At 39.2% G+C, this 11,753-nt stretch overlaps 2 protein-coding genes across 2 annotated transcripts; both read left to right on the top strand.

Moving 5' to 3' along the window:
* Nucleotides 1-374: 374 nt before the first annotated feature.
* On the top strand, nt 375-3,691 carry LOC115826808 (cytochrome P450 2K1-like). The gene is made up of 9 exons (XM_030790714.1): nt 375-623; nt 711-873; nt 981-1,130; nt 1,253-1,413; nt 1,515-1,694; nt 1,869-2,010; nt 2,868-3,052; nt 3,160-3,301; nt 3,443-3,691. Exons 1-9 carry the CDS (start codon nt 417-419, stop codon nt 3,628-3,630), a joined length of 1,518 nt encoding a protein of 505 aa, XP_030646574.1. The 5' UTR covers nt 375-416; the 3' UTR covers nt 3,631-3,691.
* Nucleotides 3,692-7,884: 4,193 nt separating this feature from the next.
* LOC115826807 (cytochrome P450 2K1) lies at nt 7,885-11,280 on the top strand. Its single transcript, XM_030790713.1, has 10 exons — nt 7,885-7,962; nt 8,280-8,600; nt 8,687-8,849; nt 8,956-9,105; nt 9,219-9,379; nt 9,631-9,810; nt 9,982-10,123; nt 10,358-10,542; nt 10,640-10,781; nt 10,916-11,280. Exons 2-10 carry the CDS (start codon nt 8,400-8,402, stop codon nt 11,101-11,103), a joined length of 1,512 nt encoding a protein of 503 aa, XP_030646573.1. The 5' UTR covers nt 7,885-7,962; nt 8,280-8,399; the 3' UTR covers nt 11,104-11,280.
* The last annotated feature ends 473 nt before the right edge of the window (nt 11,281-11,753 follow it).

Here is an 11,753-nt window from a genome sequence, read left to right as displayed (position 1 = left end):
GACAAGAAGAATCATTAATAACACTATATAACTATACACTCTATAAGGAATATCATGTCTCAGTTGCAGAACAATAAGATTGGGAATATTTGACAAGGAATTTGGGGTTTATACTCAAATGCATCTTCTGGTTATGTGGAGAGCTGTAGAATGTAAATAACACACAGAATCTCAAATGTGGGTTAATCATTTACTGACGTCATTCGGCCTGTATGCAATGCACAGCAATGTTCACTTTATCTGCTGTGTTCCATACAGCTTTCTGTTTTCTTTCTTTCTATTTTCTTTCCAAGAACTGCTCCTCCCTGTTTTATTGACTCTTCCCACTGTAACTCCTCAAGAGCACAGCTCCAGACAATAGAGGTTTCAGAGCACAAGAAAGGCATCTAGGAACAAATGCTAACTTAGATTTAATAATGGCAACACTGGAGATACTCCTTTCACAGATCCCCAGCACAGGCACATTGCTGACTGCTGTTCTACTTCTTCTGGTTCTTTACTTCATCTCCTCTGGCTCCAACACCCAGGAAAAAGGAAAGCAACCTCCCGGACCAAAGCCACTGCCTGTCTTGGGAAACCTCTTACAGCTGGACCTCAAGAGACCCGACGAAAGCCTTCATGAGGTGAGTGCTAATGTTTACAGAGACCAAAAGCAAGTTCACTTGCAACCAGCACATGAGCATTGTCTAACTTTATGTTATGCTCCACAGCTGTCCAAAAAATATGGGTCAGTGTTTACAGTGTACTTGGGCCCCAGGAAAGTTGTAGTTTTGGCTGGATACAAGACTGTTAAGGAGGCTCTTGTGGAACATGCAGAGGAATTTGGGAACAGAGATATTCCTCCTGCAGTAGCTGAGTTTAATAAAGGACATGGTAAGAGATGCAAGGACCACCATCCAAGCATGTGTATTTGTGATTTACTGGTTGACATTTTGATTCTCATGCTTCAAACACATTAATGCGCATGTCTTATATTTTAGGAATTATCTTCAGTAATGGAGAGGTTTGGAGAGAATTGAGGCGCTTTGCTCTTTCTACTCTAAGAGACTTTGGGATGGGCAAGAGAGGGAGTGAGGACAAAATCATTGAGGAGATCCAGTACCTCAAAGAAGTTTTTAAGGCATTCAATGGTGAGATTCCAGCTGTATGTCTGCTCTGTGTGGACCGACTTTCAAATGTATCATAAACAATTTGGTTTTCAAGGACATGATGAGAAAGAGGAAAATGTTTAATTTCTCTCTCCTTCCCACAGGGAAACCATTTGACACCACCCAACCTGTAAATTACGCTGTATCCAATATCATCTCCTCTATTGTGTATGGCAACAGATTTGACTACAGTGATCCTCAGTTTAAGGCTATGGTGAACAGAGCCAACGAGAATGTCAGGATTAGTGGCTCTGTCTCTATGCAGGTTCATCTCTTGTGTCTGTGACACCAACAATGATGACAAGACAACATCTCAGAAAAATGACAGTGTGTGTTATAAACTTGAATGTTTTGATACACTTTTAGCTATTTAACATGTTCCCCTGGATCGGTCCCTTCATTATGAACTGGTGGAAGATATGGAAGCATGTTAAGGCCAACAGAAAGCAGATAACAGAACTCATAAATGGTCTAAAGAACACATTGAACCTTGAGGAACGTAGATGCTTCGTTGACTGCTTCCTCATCCGTCAGCAGAGTGAAGAAGTATGTTTTTGGTGTTGATTAAACAGCCATTTGAAAAAGAAAAAATCTTTTGATACTTGCTCTTCAGGCTAATGTAACGTAGTGTTTATGTTTCAAGCTTCTGAACAGAATTTTCTTTTTTTTTTTAACCGTAAATGAGACAAGATCACTGTTTCATTTTTGCTCTTTTATAAGGAATCAGGTAAGAAAGATTCGTTCTTTCATGAAGACAACCTTCTCAACACTGTGGTCAATCTGTTTGTTGCTGGGACGGACACTACAGCCACAACACTGCGCTGGGGCCTCAAACTTATGGCCAAGTACCCACATATACAAGGTAAGGGAGTGTGACACACAAAGTGCACAACCTCATGCAATAGTCATGTCACACCATGGGCATCCTTTGTGCACTTTAACATTTAAAGCAGTGGTTCTCAATCCGTCCTCCAGGGACTAGCTGTACTTCACAATTTTGTTTCAGACCAGCACCAGAACACCTGACTCCACTGAAGAACTAATCCTTGATTAGCACAACCAGTCGTTATGATTAAGGGTTAGGCTGTTTGTATGAAAAGCGCATATTTGTAATATATTATTTATATTAACCCTTCATTATATTACTGGCTCCAAATCTCAGAGATTTCTGGACCAGCAGCCAGTGGTAAACAGGTTGTGTAGCACTGTGGATCAATGAAGAAAGACATCATATATCGGAGTATTGCTGAAGTGGTCACTATTTTATTTTTGAAATGCTCATTCCTGTAGTCATGGTTTCATTAGTTGACTCACAGTGACACTGAATGGTCATCTACTTCCTGGGCAGCGTAGCAGTAGCTTAAATGAGTAAAGTGTTAAAGAAACTATTAGATTAGCTCTGAAAATCTAAAAAACTAGGGATCATATCTGTTTGTATTTGGGCTTTAAACGGAAGCAACTTCTCAACCCTGTACAGTTCTCAGAAATTATTAAAATAATCAAAGGTTTGTAAACCAGCTGTGAAATCAAGCCCGCTACTCTCTGACTGAAAGAAGTATATGTAGGGCAGGGGGTGTCTGAGGAATGGATTGAGAACAACTGATTTAAAGAAAAGAACAGACAGTCAAAGGCCTGTTTGAAGGACACATTAAGGCTGTAATTAAAGACATTTGTTCAGGAGATGTAATAAAGTGACTTAAAATATTTGTTTTGCCTCAGACCGGGTCCAGGAGGAGATTGACAGGGTGATTGGCAGTCGGCAGCCAGTGGCAGAGGACAGGAAGAACTTACCTTATACAGATGCAGTGATCCATGAAATTCAGAGACTGGCCAATATTGTACCCATGAGTCTCCCTCACACCACAAGTTGTGATGTTCATTTCAAGGGTTTTTTCATTGAGCAGGTCAGTCCCATTGAAACACCATTCCATGATTATATACTTTTTACTTAATCACATACTTTTTCCAAACCTGCTTTGAACTCATTTTTGTAATTTGTAATTATTTTTAGGGAACTGTTGTGTTTCCTCTGCTGACATCTGTGTTAAGGGATGAGAGTGAATGGGAGAGCCCTTACACCTTTAACCCAGCACATTTCCTCGATGAGCAGGGTCGGTTTCGTAAGAGAGATGCCTTCATGCCCTTCTCTGCAGGTATTCTGAAATTTTATCCACACACTGCATTAGAAATGATCAGCTCAGTAAAGATATACAGTCCTCATTATACATGTATATGCCTAAGTAAAACTGTAGATCTTCCTAACAGAAGTCACTCTTTGTCCCTGTGTCTTTCAGGGCGTAGGATATGTCTGGGGGAGAGTCTTGCCAGAATGGAGCTCTTCCTCTTCTTCACCTCTCTCCTGCAGCATTTCCGCTTCACTCCTCCTCCAGGGGTGTCTGAGGAAGAACTGGACCTGACATCAGTTTTAGGGATCACATTAAATCCTTCCCCCCACCAGCTGTGTGCAGTGGCCCGGTCCTGATCACCACATTTTTTATTACAATCATAGCAAAGAGGACAAACCGTTTCACTGTGTAGGAAGGGTGGGGAGACCCTTTAAGAGAGCGATGTCATTCATCTCGAGTGTAACCCATATATCAGATATGGTTATAGCAGTGTGGATTTATCATCATCAGAGCCTGTGTTTGCTCTCCCAAGCAAATAAATGTTCGAAAATATTAAGTGGAGTCATACACTGATTGAGGCAATATGCTGTTGCTTATAATATCTGGGGAATCAGCAAACATATTTAACATGTATTTTGTTGCTTTTCATTGTATTGTCATTTTATTTTTTGGTAGGATTATTGGAAAGAGGTTATGGGCTGTAAAATCAAGAGACTCTGTGCAATTGAGAGCAATTCTTTTTTTTTTTTTTTTTTTGGCCTCACTTTCATATTAAAGAGTTATGATGTAAAATCATCAAAGCAAGCATCAGTCTCAGTGCATTTTTTTTATGTATTAGTGATTATTTTTTAAGGCACGAGAGGAAATGTGAGAAATTGTGTTTTGTATATGGAGATATTTCCAAGGCACTTGAACAATACTTTAAGAACTCCAGGCTGCTTCTCCACATGACAGCATTAAAATGACCTGAGCCTTACTGCTGTCACATTTAGAGAGTAAACAGTAGTACACACCAGTTCAAATGTTATCCAGGTGATCAGTGCACTCCGGTGAGTGTCCGGATCAGATAGGCAGTCACTGGTGGATTTTGCATTGTACAGGAGAATTTGTATGCATAGAAATAACTGTGAAGTCCAGCAACAGAGAGTGTGTTGCCCTTCATGCGAAAAATGGACATTAAATTATTGTGATGCCTCATTTGTAGCCTGTATTAATGCTTGTAACTTAAAAACCAGGGGTTTCAGCTGCACAACTGTTTAATAGATTTTCCACAGCTGACTACAATATTCTCTCTAATAACATCTGTTCAACAAAATGATGGTAAAGGCAAAAGATTCTCCTAAAGCTTCAACTCCTCAAGAAGAAGAAGAAGAAGAAGAAGAAGAAAGAAGACAGCTTAATTCTGTGACTTCTTTATATGATTACAAGAGAAAATGGTTGGAGTGGATTAATAAAACTGCAGATAATTAATCTACAGATATTAGACTATTAATACTACTGTAAAATAGTGACTATAAGAATTATACTGGAGGCCAGTGTATATATTCATGAAAATGTATTATCAGAAACGTGGCACATTACATTCCTTGGGCTGGCCTACCATTCTTATATCAAGAGGTTCTTCTGCCATGCTTTAAATCAGGGGTTCTCAACTTTTTCGCCAGCCGAACTCCTAAGACCACATTATTTTTTTCAGGTAGCCTTCTGAGATTTTAACAAAGGAGGTTCAATTTGACGTTGGCGTTTCCATCACAATCTAATGAATCCGCTAAAGTAATACCACGAACCTCTTAGAATTCACGAACCCCCGGCTGAAAGACCCTTAAACTAAGGCAGGTAGCTACCTCGCTATTTTTATAGGTAACGACTGCTCCATGTATGCTGAACGCCCTCGAGTGTAATCATCACAAGTAACTTCTAAATACAACATTTACTTCGAACAAAATATAATACCTTATTTGTGGCAATGCCACAGTACTTGTAGTAATTTTGGGACATCAGTTCAACCGGACAGTTTAAGTTCACAATAACGGAGTACTCTGTCTCTGAAATTGTGAGCTCGAGGTTGACGTCTTGTGTAAATTTAACTAATAGTTATGGAAACAGTGGGCTACTGATCAGGCAGAGACAATAATCAGGACAAATACTTAAAATCAAGTAAACTGTAATAAGTTTCATAACATATAAAGATGGGTTCCCTTGGGGGGTTGTGTATCTGGATAAACTTAGGAGTGTCCACTCAACTAAGGGCAAGTGAGCTTGTACACAAGCAACTTTGACAAGGTGGGGCAACCTCCCAACTGGATCCATCACATTGCCGCGAAATACTTATAAGATACACAATTTGTTAATGTTAATAATGCATTATTTGCATGATACGCTGCATAAGATTCGTCATGCTCACGTTCAGAACACGCTCCGGGGATTTGGCGTCAATTTAGGCTATTAGGCTACATTTGAGCAACAAAAAGCATAGCACAAAAACATTTAACAATTTATGTAAGGCTACGTCTTACCGTGACGTTTTAATTTAGTTAAAAAATTTAAAATCTAATTTAGTGTCCAATTTTTACTTTAGTGTAATGATTACAAACAGAGACATCCCGCTTTGTTGGTGGTTTTTTTTTTTTGTATAGTCAATAACAGATCCTTGTGCGTCAGTACTATGTGAAAAGTTATCAGCTAATTTAAATAAAATGAACTGGGACATTTTTCATCTTACTTTCAGGCTCTGAATGGTCATAAACGCTTCGCCAACGTACTGCGGTTAATTGTATTGGACAGTTGCTAGACATTCAGATTTCAGTTCTCGATATTTCAGAACGAAACGTCCAAGTATTATCGGAGATGCACTTTCTCATCCATGGAAAGACAGAGAATAACGTAACAAAAAATATACTGTCTCTTTATTAAAATATTCAGTCTTGTGATTTTGCTGAGCTGAGTCACGCTACGAGCGTCTAAAAAGTAACAAAACCTGTACCGGTCAGTTGATCTTATTAATAAAGAATGCAAATATTTATGTCGCCGCAGAATAATTATGGTGTAACCTTTATGCTACATTTCCGTACGCACGAAGTTATGTTTTGGTACATCATTTTTTCCTGCGCGCGCGTTTGTCATGCACGTATTTGCAGACATGTAGATGAACTTTTATTGAGTGCAAAGTTAAATAATTATTAACGATAATAAGGAAATAGTGGCAGAATTTGAAGGTTTGCTTCCTTATCTATTTTTTTTATTTCTCAGTTAAACAGCATTTAGGCCATTCGATTATGTATTACCAGTCTCAACCTGCCAGCCATTTTGACAGATGTTTCAGTTATTTACTTAGACTGTGTTTTTGTCATGCCCTGGCTCGTTCTCTCTCTCTCTCTCTCTCTCTCTCTCTCCCTCTCGCTCTCTCTTTCTTTCTCTCTTTCTCCCTCTGCTGGGCGTCTTTAGGTTTTTAGTCACTTCCTGGTTTGCCTTGGTTCACCCAGTTTAATCATCAGTTGCATCTGTTTCAGTTGATCTAGTCTTCTTAGTTTGTGTATAGACTCCTGGTTTTCTTCTGTTTTTTTGTGTGGATTTATCATCTGATGCTTGTATTGGTCATCTCCAAGTCAGTAAGTGTTGAGAAGTCTTTCGTTAAGTCTTTCATTAAGCCTTTTGTTAAGCCTGTTAAGTCTTTTGTCAGCTTCATAGTTGGACCCTGTTCAAATAAATCCTGAGTTTCTGCAAATGCATCCTGTATCTTCAGTTCATGACACTTTTGCTTTGGTTTCACACTTGCAGCTTCTCTAGGCCTAATTCAGGACAAACTGACTCAAACTTTCCTAACCTTAAGGTTTTTAGTCAAAATTGACAGAAAGCTATTGAAATCACAGATGACTTGTATTCTCTAAATCAAAACATTTGTGTTCTGTTTTCACAGTTGAACTGGCAAATCAAAACGTTCTTGGAGCAAATATAAAAGTAATTCTCATGTCAAAACCACAAAAATGTCTTCTGTTGCCTTTTTTCAGTAAGCAGTACGAGCATGTGTTAAGGACGCAAGTTTTTAAAATCTGAATGTTGCAGTGAATGTGTGAAGGTGGTCTGACTGTTATACTATGGAGTTTATATTTGCAAGTTATGCAGCCATGACACATATCTTTGCATTGTTTGTATGTAAGATTAACTTTCAGCTACTTTTTAGACAGTCTCTGAAGCCCATGCTCTGAAAGACTATCTTCAGATCAACTCAGCAAATTAAGAGTCTGAATATTTTAATAGTATTGAATATTTTGCAAAATATCAACACTGAACACTAGAAGGCACCGTAAAAAGGCGAACCCATTGGTTTGGAGAATTGTGGTAGGCCAGTCTGGAGGATTTGGTCCTTTAAGAAAAATAATGGTCATGTAATTGGCTACAGCAGGGACAGACTGTAGTAGGAACAAATGGAAGCCCAGTTGTAAGTGCATTTTAATGCGTGTTAAGTGTCTATAAATTTCGTGACATAAATTTGGACATCTTTTGGACCTTTTAAAGACATTTCTACATCTAATTTTACTCACTGTCGTAAAGCCACATTCAAATGCCATTAAACGTGTCAGGTATTGCTCCTTGTTTGTCACTCCTTGCAGTTTTATCAGACATCTGGGTGTAGTCTACTGCTGTTTGCATTTTGTGTTGTCCTGTCATTCATTTGGATGGTTTCACAGGTGAGAACAAACTGGAATTACTCTGACATTACTACCTTTGCCTAAGTTTGCTTGTTTCAGAGCAAAGTATTTTCATACCATTTATATTGCAGCAGCATTTGCTTTATACACCATTATGATGTCGAATAGACTTTTTCTGTAAACAATGTTGTTCTCTTTGGTATGTGGCATATGCTCAAAGGGGGTAGCTGAACTTTATACTTTACTCTTCTACCCATCACCTAGATTAGATTTACAGCAGCATTACTGAAGCTTGTTCTTATCAAATAAACATATTTCGCAATCTTGTCCTTAATTTTTCTATTTGATTTTTTCAGGAGAGCCCCTCCCACTGTAAAACCCTCCCATCTTTGACTGTTTAAAGAGCCAGCAAGAGACACAAGACGTCTCAGAGTGTCTTTAAGGCCTTTCAAACGAGAGAACTACTGAAATTTAAAATGGCACTGCTGGAAATGCTCCTTTCACAGATCCCCAGCACAGGCACATTGCTGTCTGCTGTGCTGCTTCTTCTGGTTCTTTACTTCATCTCCTCTGGCTCTCATAAAGAGAGAAATGAACCTCCAGGACCCAAACCACTGCCTATCGTGGGAAACCTGCTGCTACTGGACCTAAGGAAAACCCATGAAAGCCTTTTTGAGGTAAGAGGTATTGTCTGAATAAGAGCTTAGGGCAAGTTTGTAAACAACATAATAATGATTTTCTTATTTTATTATCTGTCCCACAGATGTCCAAAAAATATGGATCAGTTTTCACTGTGTTCTTTGGTCCCAAGAAAGTCATTGTTTTGGCAGGGTACAAGACTGTTAAACAAGCACTTGTAAACCATGCAGAAGAGTTTGGAGACAGAGATGTTGCTCCTATATTCAGTGACCTTGACAAAGGCCATGGTAAGGGAAGCCTTACATCTGTATTTGTAATTGGAACAGACTGCTTTTCTTTTTGGTTTCCTCCTACAGGCACATAATTACAGGATGTACATGTTTTGTGTTTCAGGAATCTTGTTCACTAATGGAGACACTTGGAAGGAGATGAGGCGGTTTGCCCTCTCTAGTTTACGGGATTTGGGAATGGGGAAAAAAGGGACTGAGGAGAAAATCATTGAGGAGGTCCAGTACCTTAAAGAAGTTTTTAAGGCTTTCTCTGGTGAGATTAATTCTGCATGTCTCAAATATGGAGATGACTTGAAAATTATGTTAAAAGTTATGAAACTTCCTTGGAGGATGACAAATGTTTACTTTTATTGTTCTCTCATACAGGGAAACCGTTTAATACATCACAACCAGTCATTCATGCTGTGTCCAATATCATCTCATCCATTGTGTATGGCAACAGATTTGATTATGAAGATCCTAAATTCAAAAACTTGGTTAACTGGGGCAATGAGAATGTCAGGATTATTGGCTCGGCCTCCATACAGGTAAAACTATGTGCTTACTCTGTGTAGTCCAAGTGCAGTACTGTATGAACATGTGATAAAGATTCAACAAACATTTCAAATTCTAACAGTTGTTTAACTTCTGCAGATCTTGTTCTTTTTATTCTCGTTCTTTCCATGTCTTCCTCTATGTGTGAGCCCAATATATTTCACACTAATAAAGACAATCTTCCTATATGTATTGGAAAGAGGTTTTACACTGGCAAAGTTATAATATTGTGATGTAATTGTAGTTGTATAACATGCTCCCCTGGATTCGTCCCGTCATTATGAACTGGTGGAGGACCATGAGGAATGCACAGGGCATGAAGAAGGAGATGATGGATATTATTAAGAATCTAAAGGATACAATGAGCCTTCAGGACCACAGAAGCTTCATTGAGTCCTTCCTCCTCCGCAAACAAAGTGAAGAGGTAGCCAGCCCATGTTAAATCAACATTTATTTTACCTATTTCAAAGGAGTTTGTGATGGGCCAAAACATATCTTAGTGTTTCATATTGCTTTATTTTATTTGAAAATGATTTAGTCATTCTCCACCTAAAGGAGGCAGAGGATGACAAATTTGTGGTTCTGTGTTTATCAGAGGTCAGGTAGGAAGAGCATGTTCTTTACTGATGAGAACCTCCTGGCCTGTGTACGTAACCTATTTGTGGCTGGGACAGACACGACAGGCACAACACTTTGTTGGGGGCTCCTGCTTATGGCCAAGTATCCACATATACAGGGTAAGATATATTTTGCCACACAGCATCATACTAAGGACAAGATCACAGGTTGTGGTCATAACTGATTTAAAAAGTGCCTTTTATTTGTGGGCAAATATCAGTATGTCTGTTTGATGAACAAATTGGCAAGTAATTGAAGAAGTGATTTTCCTTTTTTTAAATATACAACTAAGGCAGTCTTGGCCTTGCTGAGCTTGGTATGAATGATAAAGCATGTTTTTTATTTTGCTTTAGACCGGGTCCAGGAAGAGATTGACAGGGTGATTGGCGGTCGGCAGCCAGTGGTGGAGGACAGGAAGAACGTACCCTATACAGACGCAGTGATCCATGAAACTCAGAGGCTGGTCAATCTTGTACCCATGAGTATCCCTCACACCACAAGCTGTGATGTTAATTTTGAGGGCTTTTTCATCAAGAAGGTCTGTCTGTTGGAGAAACATAGACAGTGTACAATACACATACAGCATCACTTCAAAAATCCTATTTTTACCTGCATAATATCTTTGTTGTTTACAGGGTACAGTTGTGTTTCCTTTGCTGACATCTGTGTTAAGGGATGAGAGTGAATGGGAGACCCCTGACACCTTTAACCCAGCACATTTCCTCGATGAGCAGGGTCGGTTTCGCAAGAGAGACGCCTTCATGCCCTTCTCTGCAGGTATTCTGAAACTTTATTCACGCTCTGCATTAGAAATGATCAGCTCAGTAAAGATATACAGTCCTCGCTCTACATGTATGCGTCAAAGTAGAACTGTAGATCTTTCTAACAGAAGCCACTCTCTGGTCTTTCAGGGCGCAGGATATGTCTGGGAGAGAGTCTTGCCAGAATGGAGCTCTTCCTCTTCTTCACCTCTCTCCTGCAGCATTTCCGCTTCACTCCTCCTCCAGGGGTGTCCGAGGATGAACTGGACCTAACACCAGTTGTAGGATTCACATTAAATCCTCCCCCTCACCAGCTGTGTGCAGTGGCCCGGTCCTGATCACTATCATATATTAGTGACAATCATAATGACTGGGACAAACCATTTTGTTGTGCTGGAGGAGTGTTTTGAAAAATGAATTTCACTCATCTTGGATGTCTGTTTTTAAGATGATGTGTCTATATTTTGAATTGTTAATCCCTGTTTCAGTGCTCTTCAGTAAAATGATATATATTAGTCAAATTTTGCTTTGGTCATCTTCATTTTATATTATTTCATGTTCTGTGTTCATTAGTAGCACTAGTGCTCAGTTTATGGTGGCCATAGCTATGTCACCAACCACCGTGGAGAAACACTATGATGGTAAAAGCCCTGAAAAGAGAATGCAGGAAAGCCAGACATAAGTGCAGAAAGACTAAACTTCAAATCCACTATGAAACCCATAAACAAAGCCTTTGTAGTTCTAACTTTGAGGTATGCAGGGCTAGACAGCTATATTTCTCTAAAATGATAAACAGGAACATCAGCAATACCCGCACTCTAACCGCTCCAGAACTCCTTTCCACAGAGGAATGTAATGAATTTGCCTGCTTTTTTAGTGAAAAAATCAGAACTATTTGACTGACAATTGACACCATGCCGTCAAAGAATGAAACCATACCATCTCTACAACCACCAAGAAACAATTTAAGAATCATGTCACAATTCAG

The sequence above is a fragment of the Chanos chanos genome, chromosome 13, assembly GCF_902362185.1.
Source record: "Chanos chanos chromosome 13, fChaCha1.1, whole genome shotgun sequence".
NCBI classification, from domain to species: domain Eukaryota; kingdom Metazoa; phylum Chordata; class Actinopteri; order Gonorynchiformes; family Chanidae; genus Chanos; species Chanos chanos.
Note: the sequence above shows the minus strand (reverse complement) of the source record. Positions and strands in the feature narration are given on the sequence as shown.